General features: G+C 49.5%; 6 protein-coding genes across 6 annotated transcripts; 2 read left to right on the top strand and 4 right to left on the bottom strand.

Annotated features, from left to right (window-relative positions):
- The first annotated feature begins 24 nt into the window (after window positions 1–24).
- Window positions 25–1,225, top strand: DEU56DRAFT_88768 (uncharacterized protein). Its single transcript, XM_041356230.1, has 6 exons — window positions 25–119; window positions 172–716; window positions 765–866; window positions 932–996; window positions 1,048–1,080; window positions 1,133–1,225. The coding sequence occupies exons 2-5, from the start codon at window positions 411–413 to the stop codon at window positions 1,061–1,063; spliced, it is 489 nt and encodes a 162-aa protein (XP_041203048.1). The 5' UTR covers window positions 25–119; window positions 172–410; the 3' UTR covers window positions 1,064–1,080; window positions 1,133–1,225.
- A 57-nt stretch (window positions 1,226–1,282) lies between these two features.
- On the top strand, window positions 1,283–3,224 carry DEU56DRAFT_833086 (P-loop containing nucleoside triphosphate hydrolase protein). The gene is made up of 7 exons (XM_041354638.1): window positions 1,283–1,352; window positions 1,414–1,700; window positions 1,748–1,998; window positions 2,051–2,544; window positions 2,590–2,614; window positions 2,661–2,849; window positions 2,899–3,224. Exons 2-7 carry the CDS (start codon window positions 1,668–1,670, stop codon window positions 3,005–3,007), a joined length of 1,101 nt encoding a protein of 366 aa, XP_041203047.1. The 5' UTR covers window positions 1,283–1,352; window positions 1,414–1,667; the 3' UTR covers window positions 3,008–3,224.
- Window positions 3,225–3,658: 434 nt separating this feature from the next.
- On the bottom strand, window positions 3,659–4,460 carry DEU56DRAFT_873695 (cytochrome oxidase complex assembly protein 1-domain-containing protein; the record flags this gene model as incomplete). Its single annotated transcript, XM_041355881.1, has 4 exons — window positions 3,659–3,750; window positions 3,808–3,922; window positions 3,976–4,194; window positions 4,254–4,460. The coding sequence occupies 4 exons, from the start codon at window positions 4,458–4,460 to the stop codon at window positions 3,659–3,661; spliced, it is 633 nt and encodes a 210-aa protein (XP_041203046.1).
- A 1,377-nt stretch (window positions 4,461–5,837) lies between these two features.
- Window positions 5,838–6,320, bottom strand: DEU56DRAFT_746290 (WD40-repeat-containing domain protein; the record flags this gene model as incomplete). The annotated part of the gene is made up of 1 exon (XM_041349194.1): window positions 5,838–6,320. One exon carries the CDS (start codon window positions 6,318–6,320, stop codon window positions 5,838–5,840), a length of 483 nt encoding a protein of 160 aa, XP_041203045.1.
- A 5,662-nt stretch (window positions 6,321–11,982) lies between these two features.
- DEU56DRAFT_689932 (uncharacterized protein) lies at window positions 11,983–12,141 on the bottom strand (the record flags this gene model as incomplete). The annotated part of the gene is made up of 1 exon (XM_041347103.1): window positions 11,983–12,141. A coding segment is annotated over one exon (159 nt), but the record flags the coding sequence as incomplete, so codon positions are not given.
- Window positions 12,142–13,275: 1,134 nt separating this feature from the next.
- On the bottom strand, window positions 13,276–13,526 carry DEU56DRAFT_864709 (uncharacterized protein; the record flags this gene model as incomplete). The annotated part of the gene is made up of 1 exon (XM_041355373.1): window positions 13,276–13,526. A coding segment is annotated over one exon (251 nt), but the record flags the coding sequence as incomplete, so codon positions are not given.
- Window positions 13,527–15,085: the final 1,559 nt, after the last annotated feature.

Here is a 15,085-nt window from a genome sequence, read left to right as displayed (position 1 = left end):
GGCCTTAGCTTGATCCTGTGGTCACGGCGTTCGAAACATCCAGATGCATCCAGGTTCAGCATTTTTTGTTCAACCTTGTAAGTTGACCCTGTGTGGAGAGCGGTGAACCTGCCTACAATGTATGTTGGCCCCATGTCAATGTGCTTCTCGCCTCGATCTCAATCGCTCTAGGCTCGGTCGCTCGGGGACTGCACACTTCCGACCGCGTTCATGAGAAATATGAATATGATTACCCATCATACAGACGCTGAGCGCTCTTGGACCTACCAGTATGTGTCAGACTCCGCCCGACGTGTCAAAACTGCTTTAATTACACCAACTCGTCTACCCTGCCACGGGCCGTCTGCCTATTAAAGCCATGCTATCTCAATCCTACAGCATCTTATCCTGCCAGTGGTTTCTCTCGAATCATGCTAAATTTCCCTTGGGCTCGACGTATTCTGCTTCGAAACGACAAGCAGAAAGAGCGAACGCCATTCCTTGAACGTAGGCTTGGGGTATGGCGCGTACTGATCGCTTCCAGTGATGCATCATCATTCAGCCTCCCCAATTTTCAGTGGAGTCTTATATCTTCCCATCTTCCCCTCTTGACCCGCGCATGCAAGGATGTCTACTCTATTAGCCCTAAGTTGTTCTGGCTCATGATGGTCACACACCTTTGGTACGCAGTCGAGGACCCACTGTCCCTCTACTTCTCAAACCGCCTTCTACTTCTCGTGAGTGACCTCTTTTTCACCTGTACCTTTATATTAACTGTTCTCGAGATTCAACGTTCTGTTTCGCAAGGCAAGGTTCACACGAGTTTGGATAAAGATCTATGTATAGCAATAATCGCTCGAGCTTCATGTTCCGCGTTTACCGGATTCGTACGCTGGTCTTCGTAAGGTCCCATCGAATTTGGTCGAGCCAAGTTGATCGTACGTAACAATAGAACCAATGTGAAGGATCAATACCGCGTACTCGTCGAGTACCGACTTCAAGAACGGTTGCTTCGAGGTACCCTCACTTAATCTTCGCCTCAATACTAGTACTGAATCGCTTTGTTAGCGAATCTTGCGCGTGATCTGGCAACGTCTCAAGGTAAGTGCAGGCCAGATCATCAGCAGCATAATGAGCTCAAGTCACGTAAAAGATAACGAAGCGCGTCTCACAGCCGACGCTGCTCAAGTGTTTGACTGCCTTGTACGATTCCTCGACCTGGGAAAGGATATTATTTCATTTCTTCTCCAATTGCGACTATTACTGCATCTTCTGGGCTCTGGATTTGCGGGTGCTGGACCCGTATCCATGATGTTGTGTTTTTTTGCCCGTGATACTTCAGGGTGCAATAGAAAATGACCTCTGGAGCAAAGGTTCGTGCTCATGTTAATATTATCTAGACCTGACCTGACATCAGTAGCTTACGTGAAACAGGCAGTCAACGGCGACTATCTGCGGAAACAGGCCTTGACCTTGCTTACGGACAACTCATACAAAGCCGAAGTGATGGGAGGCAATTTATTGGGCTATCTGTTAAAAGGTTAAAGCGTGGTGTAACTTTGAGGTTCGCGAACGATCACTTACATCACCCTGGTACAGAATACCAGAAGGTGCACGATGCACTTGGTCACATACCTACCGGGGAGGCTGAGAATCTGTGGAGACGAGCAACAACTGCTCTCCCTGATATGTTTTTGCACCTCTGCAATGACGGGCCTGTCGTGAGTAACTTCATTCTTATGCGCACGCGTTCCTGATGTATTGTTAGCTCTATATCGGGTTGTTGGCACTCATGAATCCAAGTCAGGTATCTGTCATTCAGCTGGCTATGCTAGAACAAACCGCCGCACGTCTTCGATGGACGTTTAATTTTGCCACGTTCACCATTAGCCTTTGGCCGGGCGAATTGGCCAGCTTGAAGAATTTTTATAGACTTCTCGATCTTCAGAACAAGATGAAAGACGGCTGTATGCCGTATTCAGCGGCAGCTGGTGCTTCAGGCGTGTCATTAGAAGTTCGGTATGAATATCAAGTTCTATGTGGATGCTCATCTTCATCTTATAACCGGCAGGAACGTATCGTTCAATTATCCAGGCGCCAAGTCTGAAAGAGACGCATTGAAGAATGTCTCTTTCTCAATAAATGCAGGTCAATTGGTGGTTATCGTCGGCGCAAACGGCTCAGGAAAATCGACCATACTCAAACTCCTGACTCGCTGCTATGACGTCACATCTGGCACTATCGTAGTTGATGGAAATCCCATCGGAGATTATCGAATTGCAGACTTGCGGTCTGCGACAGCTAGTCTAGCGCAGGAGCACACCATCTTCCCCCTCTCTTTGAGCGAGAACATCGGGATCGGGTCACCATCGTCTGCAACAGATCTTGACAAAATTACTCGAGCGGCGAAGTTAGCTGGTGCTCAGGCCATCATTGAGAACTTCACCGATAAATATGACACTGTCCTTGAACCTGTCAAGACTTCATATCTCAGCTACACGGGGAGGGGGAACGAGGCTCTAGAAAAGGAGTACGAGACAATGGAGAAATCAACAACCGTGTCTGGTACGTCTCATTGTCCATGCTGGTGCGTGTGTTGACGACGCTTAGGCGGAGAGAAGCAAAGACTTGTTGCGTGAGTCTACCCAACCGCCTCTTTGACGTTTCACTAACTCGTTCAGCTCCCGAACCTTTATGCGTATGCTGTCCGAGGACATCAAGTTTGTCACAGTCGACGAACCAAGCTCTGCTCTTGACCCAGAAGGCGAGTACGAGCTGTTCAAGCAGCTCAGGGAGGCTCGCCAAGGAAGAACTATGATATTCGTCACGCACCGTTTCGGGCATCTCACCAAGTTTGCCGACCTCATTTTGTATGTATCCCTTTTTTGATCATTGCTTTGATGTTAACGACGAACCAAGGTGTATGAAGGAAGGGACTGTGGTTGAGACGGGCACGCACCAGGAACTGCTGGACCGCCGGGGAGAGTATGCTCACTTGTATAATGTCCAAGCGCAAGCTTTTACTTGAGCTTATGGAGCGAGCCTCCAAGGATGCCATTCAAGCTGGTATGCGCTGAACTGTGGAATTTTGCTATGTAACATAATAACTTCCATACAGTGTATTACTGACGCGGCGGCTACACCAGAGAGACTGTAGTCATGTTAGTTTAACGTCATTATGATCATTCCGTTACATCATGTATTGTAGAAACAAAGTACTGCTAGCACGCACTTTCACGACTGACATCGACTATGATGATAGCAAGTTTGAGGCGAGGGGGCGAAAGCGTGTTCAAGACGTTCAAGAGACTGACGAGTTTCCAAGGAACGGAGCACAAAGGTATTGAACTCACAGTGTAAGCCTATTATCGTAACCACTATGAACACTGGATGATCCATTGGACCGACAGCACAAATGGAACAACCATAATCCTCGACTGACCTTACGAACGTTTGACACCTCGAGCTCAGGTAGAACTCGAGATAAATGAGCCGCCAGCACTTTTGATTGACATTGGTGTTATTGAGGTTGTATTAAGGGCGTCTTACGGGACCCCCAACAAGGCTATTACTTATATATTCCGCAATGAAGGACAGTGATTATATCCCACTGACGTACGCTGCAAGCAACGCAGCCAAGTTTTTTGTTCAAATAACCCACGTCGAGGAACGACAAGCGTTACGAGCGCTCAGCGCTCACTGCCGACGAATTTGAAGTCTGGGGCGATAAATTCACGACCCTCTTATCATCCCCGATGACGCGGAACCTCACTATTTAGAGTCGCAATAAGCATCAGAAAATTAAAGCACAATCAAAGAAAAACTCACGTGGAGTGAACGGCTGTCCTTTGGCCTTCCGAATACTAGTGAAATAAAGAGTGCCGGAGCCCAGGTGGCCCTTTAGACGGAAACTTAGGTCCACATTGCCTTGTGGGAGGTTGATCTAGGCAAAGATTGAGATGAAGTGAATGCTGCGAAACTAGTCGTACTACTCACCGAGCCATTTATCCAAGGGTCGCCATTCAAGTACCAGGCAGGTTCAAACCGGATCGCATCTCCCAGCATCTCCTTCAGTTCTTCATTCTCCTTAACCGTCTGCATTATTCGCTTTACAACGGAGCTCGATAACTTCTCTTGGTTCGTCGCGAAGAGCAGAAATGCAGCCCAAGCGGACACTCCGACGGTGGCAAATGCGAGAATGAACGGCCAACGTTTCTGTATTATTGAATAAGTGGAATGCGCGCGCGTAGATAGAATCAGTGCAGTCCACGAACCTGAACACGAGGAAGGTCAGACTTGAGAGGAGGTCTAGCATAATATAGCCTTGGTTTCGAAGGTGCAGAGAATGTCTCGACATGAGGTTCTTCGGTAGGAGGAGGGGGTCGCGGTAACTCGGTTACTGTCGCATAACTCCTTGATATAGCTCGTCCAAAGCCTCTGTCCAAAATCGAGGGAATCCGTGCGTATCGGGTGATGGACATCATTTTCATGAGCAAGGGCCTTGCATATTTTTGTGGGGGAAGTGAGATATGAGGCATAGCACAGCCACATTAGGTACAGTTCAATCCTCTCCGCAACTCTCCGAGGCTACTCTTGTGACAATTCAGAACGCCAGTTCGAATATCCTTTTAGTGGAACCAGAGGTCAGTCAAAAACTCGTGTCATGGGATTGAGATTGAGATTGACGTATACGGTACCTAGTGATGACATTGACTTTCGTATTAATGCGTTGGCGTGCAGGAATAATTGTTATAGTACTGAATCTGACTCGGAATCGATCCTTAAGCTTGGGCCCCGCGCCAGCCATCCTCAGATCCGCTTGCAATCTTGTCCCCGCTGGGAGACCAAGACAATGCCCGCACCTCCTCGCTATGACCCTTCCAAACGTCTTTGGTCGTCTCCCCGTTGCTCTTCCATCGCTGAACGTTCCCATCCCTCCTACCACATGCAATTATCTTCTCATCCGGTGAAAGCGCTAGCGCATTTATTCCTAAACCCTTGCCTGACCATGGGTTCCTGACAACCTGTTCCATGTTGCAGTTGCACTCCAAGTCATGGATCCCATGCTGCGAAACGCTCACGACTCGGACGTGACTTTTACCGGACAAGAATACGAAATCCCGAACATAGCCCTTGGATTCCTGCGTTGGAATTGGTTGAACATCCTCAGCGATCGGCGTCGAAATGGAATCGGAAGACATATGTGCTCGTTACGATAAGTTGTACTGTGTATGATTTTTTGGGGGGTTCTGACACAGTTCACGATCAAAAAAAAATGACAACAGTTGACCAGCGCTTACCGACTATTTTTCTGGTACTAGTGAGCTCGCGACGACGATGTGCATCACAGCCTGACAGGCACGGAATTTACGAAGCAGCGCTAATAGTTGTTTCGCAAGAGATTTCATTTTTGCAAAGCCACGCAGCTACCACGATGTCCACCGCGATTACAATCATAGCGCGGCGAACGTGTACAGCCATTATAAACGCATCCCTCCTCACGGTTCTTGTTGTTCGGGAATGAAATAGTTGAAGGCCGCACGCCTCGGAGAGCAGCAGCGGGTTTCGAAATCTGATACTCAAGATCTACACGACACGAGGACTCTGGACGATGATAAGAACAAGCCCACGCTAGAATCTCCATCACTCGCATTTATATCGCGTCGGTGAACAAGCGAAGACTGATCAGAGACTAAGTGCTTGCTGACCAGCAGACGGCCGCATTTGCCCTGAGCTGCTCGCGAGTAGTCTTCGTCTAGCGTTGTGTGGGTGACATCCATGGCTGCTGGGAGTGCGTTCAAGGAGTGAAGAAAGTTGGCGAGCGATTTGGGCCCCATGGTGTGACAGAAAGATGTTTATCACGAAGATGACGCTGCGTCCTGTGTCCGACACTCGTGCCAAGACATGCCGTGTGCAAGAAAACTCAAGTCCAGCTGCAAGGCGTTGTTGGCTATCACCAGCGTGTTGCCCGGGGCATATGTGGCCGGGTAGAAATTGAGCGGGATCCAGAGAAGAAGCCGTCCTTCGGGACCGACAACCCATCCCTCCTCGTTCGGACCGTATGGTGCTGGTGTTTCTTTGAGAAAGGAGGGGGCAGAACGAAGAGCGTGGCTTGGGTTAGGTGAAAAACATATTGCAGTCGTGGAAGGGTAGTACCGGTGGAGAAATTCTATATCCCATACCCGGATGGTGTTGTCGGATGACCCAGACACTATGTATTTACCATCAGGCGAGATTGCAACCGACTGAACAGATCCAGTGTGCCCTTGGAAAGGGGCACCCACTGCCTCGCCAGTTGCGATATCCCACAATTGGATCGTCCTGTCAGCTGAACCGGACATGATGTGATTGCCATCCGATGAGATTGCAACAGAGTGAACGGAGGCAGTATGACCTTGGAGAGCAGTGCCCAATGGCTTGCCAGTCCCCATATCCCACACCCGGATGGTCTTGTCCCATGAGCCAGACACAATGCGACGGCCATCCGGCGAGATTGCGACAGAGACGACATAGCTAGTGTGGCCTCGGAGACGGGTGCTCGATGCCTTGCCAGTCCCCATATCCCACACCTGAATGTCAACTGAACCAGACACTATGGAATTTCCGTCCGATGAAATTGCAACGGACAGAACCAAGCCAGAGTGTCCTTTGAGGGGGTGACCCGATACCTCACCAGCCTCCACATCCCACACCCAAACTGTCTTGTCATGTGAACCAGACACAATCCGGCGTCCATCCAGCGAAATTGCGACATAGTTAATGCCTCCAGTGTGTCCTAGGAGAGGCGCACTCAATGCCTCGCCAGTCCCCATATCCCACATCCGGACGGTCTTGTCAATTGAACCAGATATGATACGATGTCCATCTCACGAGATTGCGACGGACCGAACAATATCAGTGTGGCCTTCGAGAGGGGCGGTCGAGGCCTTCCCAGTCCCCATATCCCACACCCGGACTGTCTTGTCCCTTGAACCAGACACTATGCGCTTCCCATCTGGCGAGATTGCGACAGAGTAGACGGAGCCAGTATGGCTTTGGAGGGTGGCAACCAATGCCTCGCCCGTAATCATGTCGGCATCCCACACCCAAATCGTCTTGTTATTGAACCAGACACTATGCGGCTTCCATCCGGCGAAATGGCAACAGACTGAACAGAGCTAGAGTGGCCTTGGAGAGGGGTTCCTAATGCTTCGCCAGTCTTCATATCCCACACTCGGATCGTCTGGTCTTGTGAACCGGACACGATGCAGTGTCCATCTGACAAGATTGTGACAGATTTAACAGAGTCAGTGTGACCTTGGAGAGGGGCACCAAATGCCTCGCCAGTCTCCATATCCCACACCCAGATGGTTTGGTCGTCCGAACTGGACACGATGTGTTTCCCATCCGGCGAGATTGCAACAGACCGAACCCTGTCAGCGTGCCCTCGGAGAGGAACCCCCAATGTCTTGCCAGTTTTCATATCCCACATCCGGATGGTCATGTCAGATGAGCCGGACACAATATGATTTCCGTTCGGTGAGATTGCGACAGATTCAACGGGGCCAGTGTGCCCTTCAAGAGGGGGTCCTAATGCCTCGCCGGTTCCCATATCCCACACCCAGATTGTGCTGTCCAGAGAACCAGATACGATGTGATTTCCATTTGGCGAGATGGCAACAGACATGACCCGATGGGTGTTCCCTCGGAGGGGAGCACCCAATGCCTTGCCAGTTGCCGCATCCCACACCCGGACGGTCGTGTCCCATGAACCTGACACGATGCGATGGCCATCCGGTGAGAATACCACAGATGCAACAAGCTTAGTGTGGCCTTGGAGAGGGGCACATGATGCCTCGCCAGTCTCCGTATCCCACACCTGGATCGTTTTGTCGTATAAACCACACGCGATGCGTTTTCCGTCTGGCGAAATTGCAACCGAGTAAACTGAGTCATTCGTGTGGAGTATCTTTTCCATCTGAGGCCAATTTGCGACATGGCCAGCAACAATGCGCGGGGTGCAAGGAAACTTTGCGGCGAACTGACGAAATATTCTCGACTGAGTTGGAGCGAAAGGCAGGGCGGAAAGGTATAAATGGGGAGTGCTGCGTAGAATGGTGGGCGCAAAGGTTTGAACGAAGCGCAGCGTGTCCCTGGCAGCGTCACCGATATGCGTGTACTCGACATCACCCTATGATCACCCCACTACTCGTAAGAATCTATTACACGAAGAATAAACTTGAGACACACACCACAACCCAACCTACGATAGACAAGAGTGAGTCTACCGAGCCGCCGAGGCTTTTCATCAGGGCCAGTGCTTCCAACCACCAGTTCGATTTCCTTAGTGAGTGTTGCTTCGAAGGATGTCGCTGCTACGTGAGTCCCCCAGAATCAACACGAGTATGATAGCTCGGCCGAAATGGACTCTTTGACTTGTTTCTCCAAGTCAGGGACAGCGGAATTAGGCAGGTACGAATTCTCCAAGGAGCAGATGTTGAACCGAAGCCCGCGCTCCGAGTCCATGACCCGAAGGGAGGCAAAGGCAAGGTCGCTCTGTATTGATGACGTATCAACGAAGAAGTCTTGGCTCCACGATTTGTCTGTGAGGAAGTCGTAGAATGACGCGTGAAGGGGACGTATGGGAGTATAAGAATCCGAGGTGCCAGAGACAAGCGAACCGAGCTTCCCCATGAGCAAGTTCACGTCGTACCGGTCATCATCACATGGGAAATGCTCCCGCATCTCGTTCAATGCATTGAGGGGAAGTGGTTCCAACGATGCAAGAATCTGACCCATGACGGACTGAAAGATGGGGATCGATTCCTCGTGCATGTACTTTGGCATGACATCTGCCAAGATGTGCTGGTACATCTCATCTAACAGATAAACTCCTTTGGCGGATGTTTCAGAAATAGCGCAAAAACTTTTGTTCATAGTAGGACGTGCGGAGCCGAACGGACGAGCTAGAGACAAAAGAATGTATACTCAGTCTTACACTTGTGGTGTAGTAGACTATAAACTAACCTAGAGACAAAAGAATGTATACTAGTAGAGTCAGTAAATGAGTGAACTATAGTAATGAATGTCTCACCTCAGTCTTACACTCGTGGTGTAGTAGACTGAGGTATTAGTAACCGTTCTGTCTGTATGTACTTGCGTGATTATGTAAGCTGTACTCGCCGTATGATAATCGATAAACAAACAACACGCCCACTCGGCGAGTTATCAGCAACTCAACACGCCCATTCCTCCAATGAATCGTTCGTGCTTCTCTCGACTCAACGCCTTCGTCAAGACATCTGCGACTTGCCAGTTCGTCGGCACGTACTTCAACTCGATCTCGCCCTTTTCGACTATCTCGCGGATGAAGTGGTAGCGGATTGCGATGTGTTTGGTCTGGCTGTGGAAGACGGTGTTCTTCGCGAGGGAAATGGCGGATTGGTTGTCGATGAGGAGTAGCGTTCTCTGGGGTTGAGGGAACTTGAGTTCGTCCAGCAAGGTATTTACCCAGATTGCTTCCTTTGTAGCTGACGCCGCTGCCATGTATTCTGCTTCAGTACTTGACAGCGCCACGGAATCCTGCTTCTTCGACTGCCAGCTCACTGCACCCCCGGCCATTACGAACACATATCCGGTTACCGAGCGTCGATCGTTCACATCCGATGCCCAGTCAGCATCGACGTATCCTCGCGGACTTGTCTCCGAGTCGTTGTTTCCCTTGAAGACTAGTCGCTTCTTCGACGTTTTTCGCAGGTAACAGTATACGCGTCTTAACGCGCTCCAATGCTCCTCTCCCGGTGTCGCAGAGTGCTTGCTTAATGCGCCCACTGCAAATGCAAGGTCTGGGCGCGTTGCGAGCATCGCATACATGATTGCTCCCAGCGCACTTTGGTAAGGTCTGGGATCGGTCTCTGCAGTCTCCCGTTTGACTAATTTGGTATTAGGATCCATTGGTGTTGCGACTGGTCGTGCGTCCTGCATGTTGAAGCGTTCGAGTATGCTTTCGACATATCGCTGTTGCGACAACTCGATTGTTCTCTTCTCCCTGTCGCGTATGATCTCCATCCCTAGGATCCAGCGAGCTTCTCCAAGGTCCGTCAACTCGTACTCTCCCTTTAACTTTTCCTTGAGCTGATTGATGAGGTTTAGGTCCTTCGAGAATATCATTTTGTCGTCGACATAGACGGCTGCTATTATGTGAGTTCCGTTCTCAATTTTGAAGAACACACTATGATCTGATTCGCAGCGTGTATACCCGAGTCCTTCAAAGACGGTTCGCAAGCGCTTGTACCAGGCTTTATGAGCTTGCTTCAGTCCGTATAGCGCTCGTTTGAGTTTCCAGACTAGATCAGATGAATCGCGAAATCCGGGAGGCATTTCAAGGTATATTTCCTCTTCTAATTTGCTGTTGAGGAAGGCTGACTTGACATCCATCTGGTGTATTTCCAGATCGAGTTGTGCCGCTAGCACTAGAAGGATCCGAATGGTTGAAAACTTCGTTACGGGAGCAAATGTTTCCGTGTAGTCGACGCCTTCGACCTGGGTGAAACCTTTAGCAACCAAGCGCGCCTTATATTTCTCTATCTCCCCAGTAGGTCCGCGTTTGATTTTGTATACCCATTTTGAATCAATGACTTTCCGTCCCTTCGGTCTCTCAACTGCCTCATATAGGCCGATCTTCTCAAAAACCCTCAGTTCATCTATCATGGCAGCTTGCCATAGGTCCGCGTCTGGCTGATTCGCCGCTTCTTCAAACGTCCTAGGTTCTTCGGCCGTTTCCGCATGGTAAGCTCGTTCCTCTCCTGCATGTTCTTCCTCCCTCTCATCTTCGATGATTTCAGCACTCTCTTCTCGCCTCGTACCAGGAACTTCCTCTTCCTCCACAGTAGCTTCCTGGTGAGTCTTCAGTGTTGGTCTTTCATACGCGTTGATGAAATAACGGGGATCATCGTCAGGAACTGGTGTCTTTCGTATGCGGGTTGAGCGTCTAACTTCGCGTGGGGGAACTGGATGTGGGTATGGTGCCGGAGGACCTTCTGGCTGTGCACGACGCCTTGTGGAGGTGTGTTGCGAGGTTCGAGAGCTGACTTCGTGTTGACTTATAGATACAGGGACTTCCTGTTCTGTTTGCTCAGGATCCGAGTCTTCGTTCTCGTCTTTGCTTGTGACCTCTTCGATGTGCACTTGTCCGTTTTCGCTTGGACCTGGGTTTGCCAGTGAGTCGTGTGATTTCGTTTGGTCTTGTTGCTTATTGACTTGATGAATTTCAGTGTTTTCAACACTTATCTTCACTCGGCTCGACCCTTCATCTTCCCCTTCGACAAACACGACGTCCCTCGACTCTATTACTCGCCCACTGGACCTCTGCAAACAGACGTAGGCTTTACGGTGTTCAGCATATCCCAAATGGATGCACTCGAAGGATTTTGCATCGAGCTTTTGACGGCGCTCGTCAGGTACGTGCACGTGTGCCTTGCAGCCAAAAATTCTCAAGTGCGCTACTGACGGTTTGTTGCCAGTAAAGGCCTCGTGCGGTGTTATATTCTCCTTCAGGGCACGAGTTGGCACTCTGTTGAGTATGTGGGCCGTGTAGAGTATGGCATCGCCCCAGTACTTCTTCGGCAGTCCGGCATCGTTTAACATGGCTTGCGCTGATTCGACGAGGGTTCGGTTCATGTGTTCGGCAACTCCGTTCTCTTGAGGAGTGTAAGCATTCGTTTTTTCATGGTGAATGCCCTTTGACTCAAGGTACTTTTGGAAGTCACCAGAGCCATATTCCCCGCCTCCATCGCTTCGAAAATAGTTTGCACATTCGCCCGTTTCAGCCTCTGCTCGCTCAAAATACACTTTCGTGAGTCCATATGCTTCGTCCTTTGTCTTGAGAAGCTTGACCGTGACGTGATGCGAGCAGGCATCAATAAATGTGATGAAATATCGATGTCCCATTCGTGAAGCGGTCTCCATGGGTCCACAGACATCAGAATATGTCCTGTGTAACACCCGGGGATTTTTAATGGCGGATTCGTCTGGGATGGGTTTGCGTGCCTGCTTGCCTTCGAGGCAGGGCTTGCAAACTTGCTTTTCGTGAGTGATTGATCCCGAGACTTCCATTCCTTTGACCATGTCTTGTTCAAACAGCTTCTTCACAGATTCGGGTGCGATATGGGCAAGACGTCTATGCCATGTCTCGAACATTGCCTTTGACGAGTATGTGCATGCCGTGAGAGCCGTTATTGGTTCTTCTGCATTCAGTAGCGAGCTGGGGCCTTCGACGATGTAAGCACTTTCACTAGCGCAAGTGCGTCCCTTCAATATGTATAAGGACTGTTGCCGCTTTGCTAGTGCCGCTATCGAGCCATTGCGAGTTATCGTGCAGGTATGTTGTCCGAAAATTGCTTCATATCCTTTGCTTGCCAAGCGTGGGATTGACAACAGATTGCCATCTAGATCGGGGACGTAGTATGTGTCTTGCAAAACGGTTCGTTGTGTTCGTGCGTCTCCGACTTCAACTTCTAACTCTATGCTTCCGATACCTGTAGCTTCGATTGACCGGCCATCTCCAATTATGACATGCTGCATGGGGGCTAGGACACGAAATGTCTTGAACCAGTCTCGTCGACACGACATACTCGCTGATGCACCAGAGTCCACAATCCACTCGGCTGGATGTGACTCGTGTTTTGGTCCATGTGCGACAAATAGCTGTAGCAATGGTGTGTCGTCTTCGACTACATGCGCTACTTTCACTGACAGCTCGGCTTTGGACTTGTCTTTTTCATCGTCCTTCTCCTTGTCACTGCTCTTAGCCTTATTGGCTTTCTTCTTTCGACAATCTCTCTCCCAATGACCTGGCTTCTTGCAATAGTTGCAGTTGCCAGGTTTCTTCTTCTTGTCCGTCCTCGAGCTCTCCTTTGACTTGTCCGAAGTCTTGGCTACGAGGGCCGTTTGTGATTCAGGACCTCGCCGCGACTTTTCTTCGACTAGAATTTGGCTAATGGTGCCTTCAATTGTGATCTTGTCGCTCGTCGACATAAGTATTGTTCGGAGAGTCGAGTATGAAGATGGAAGGGATATGACCATAGCTATGGCCACTAGGGAGTCATCTAGGGCTTGTCCGAGTGAGTTCAGGACTTGAGCTATCTGACGCATTGCATTGAGCTGTGGTTCCATAGGAGATTCGTCCGAGAGTGTTCCGCGGAATAATTCGCCTATAAGGTAGGCTATACTCTGCTTTCCTTTCCCTTCATATCACTCGCACAATTTCGTCCAGGCATCTGACACTAACATCGTGTGTAGGACTCCGTTCAGAGGTTCGTCCTTCAGCGTGAGCGTGATCTGCGCATGTGCTTCGTCGTTCTTCTCTAGCCAATCTTGGACCGCATCAGGGTCAGAATCAGATGGTTTGACTTCTGAGCCTTCAACAATACCCCAAAGTTTTCGTATGATAAGTACTTTTCTAGCTCGAAATTTCCAGTTCTGAAAATTTGAACCATCATTCTCTAACGACGGGATATCGTAGAGACGGTTCGAGCCTTGTAGGATTTTCTTTGAGTTGGATGCTGACGAGGCAGTTGGTTGCAAGTGTGAACCTAGAGCTTGCGAGATGGATGGATTGTTGGACATCGTGCGAGGAGTATGATTGTGTTACTACTAGGCTATTTGTTGACTGAACTTCAGTCAGGGCTTGTTACGACTTGGATAGTTCTTGCGTAACTAATCCAATAAAGGAGTTCTTCGTGTTACGATGTTCGGTTCAGACACTTGAGGGGCTCTCCCTCTAAGTGAAGTTCGAGTATAGGCTAGTCTCTATAAGAGCTAGATCGGAATCGAGTATCTTCCTTAGAAGATGATCAAGTATCGGAGAGAACCAAGTAGATTCAAGTTAGAGAATACAAGTGTGACTACTGCAGTATTTATAATGGGCAAAGGAGGCACGGACCAGGCCGACTATGGAAGTGAAAGGAGTCAAAAAGAACATCATGGAACTATCTGGAATGTTCATGCAGTGCATGTTGATAAGCAGTCAAAGATAACAAGAATAGACGGAAGTATCTAGAATGTTCATGCGGTGCATGTTGATAAGCAGTCAGAGATAACAGGAATAGATCGGAGCAGCATGATGATGAGAAAATGATGGGGCCGCTGTAACATTACCCCCTGTTTATCGTCTGAAGTCACCGACTTCAACAACTTTCGAACCTCGCATCGTCGTAGTAGACGAGATCCGCGTCAGCGTTATGAAACTCCAACAGATCGTCCCCCGTGCGTTTGTTGGCGAGCTCCTCTGCTTCTCGCTCAATTCGTTCGATAAGTTCGTCTTGGTCCGCTTCCCATTTAGCAAGTGCGTTGTAGAAGCCTTCTTCGTTATGCTCCATGGGGAGGACTCTTTCGCCGTTGAGTTGGCGGCAGAAGACTGATAGGTGTCCAGGCTTGAACACGAGGCACGCTCTGCAGTAATATTCTGGGCAATTCTTGTGACGATGTCCCATTTCTTTGCAGTGGCGGCAAATGATGTTGTCATCGAAGGAAAGAGGGGGTGGTAGCGATCTGGATGGCTTTGGAGGGGTTACGATATCTGGCTGCGAGCAGCGGTCTTTGTTCTTTGGAGGGGAGCGTGATTTGGGTTTGTAGGGTGTTTTCTTTGCGGGGCTTTTACGACGTTCCAAACGCCTGAGCGTGTTCTGCGGTGGAAGGACGGGTAGTGTGATTGTCGGTTCAGGAGTGACGGGGATAGCAGTAGGAGGAGGTGGGGGTGGAATGGCGACCTCGGTTGTGACTCGTTCTGTGATGGTTTGTATGGCTTGCGTTACATCCTCCTTGAAATACAAAGGAAGGAGATGGAGAGCAAAGGTTCGTATTTTTCTTTGACAATAGAGGATGCTGCGCTGAGCGTCGGCATTGCCTATATTTTCAGTGATGGTTTCTAGGAGACTGGTGGTGTGGATGATATTGACGGTGGTAAAGGTGGTGTCATCCTCTCTTTCAGTGAGGATGCGTTCTATTTCAAGAGCATGTTGCGGGGATAACAGGGCGGATTCTACGAGGGAGGCAGCGTCAATCTCATTAACGAGGTCGAAGTATTCAGCAAGTTGGAAGGATGAAGACATGGTTTGTTTTGCTAGAA

The sequence above is a fragment of the Suillus clintonianus genome (genome assembly GCF_016758775.1).
Source record: "Suillus clintonianus strain FC179 chromosome Unknown DEU56scaffold_121, whole genome shotgun sequence".
Taxonomy (NCBI): domain Eukaryota; kingdom Fungi; phylum Basidiomycota; class Agaricomycetes; order Boletales; family Suillaceae; genus Suillus; species Suillus clintonianus.
Note: the sequence above shows the minus strand (reverse complement) of the source record. Positions and strands in the feature narration are given on the sequence as shown.

Excerpts from the sequence above, each read along its gene's own strand:
- DEU56DRAFT_833086 (XM_041354638.1), top strand. The coding sequence starts at position 1,668 with ATGTTTTTGCACCTCTGCAATGACGGGCCTGTC. Across the intron at positions 1,701-1,747 it reads TCTGCAATGACGGGCCTGTC|CTCTATATCGGGTTGTTGGC; the intron begins GTGAGTAACTTC and ends ATGTATTGTTAG. Across the intron at positions 2,615-2,660 it reads GAGAAGCAAAGACTTGTTGC|CTCCCGAACCTTTATGCGTA; the intron begins GTGAGTCTACCC and ends TAACTCGTTCAG.
- DEU56DRAFT_88768 (XM_041356230.1), top strand. The coding sequence starts at position 411 with ATGCTAAATTTCCCTTGGGCTCGACGTATTCTGCTTCGAAACGACAAG. Across the intron at positions 717-764 it reads CAAACCGCCTTCTACTTCTC|ATTCAACGTTCTGTTTCGCA; the intron begins GTGAGTGACCTC and ends ACTGTTCTCGAG. Across the intron at positions 867-931 it reads GTTCCGCGTTTACCGGATTC|AACCAATGTGAAGGATCAAT; the intron begins GTACGCTGGTCT and ends ACGTAACAATAG.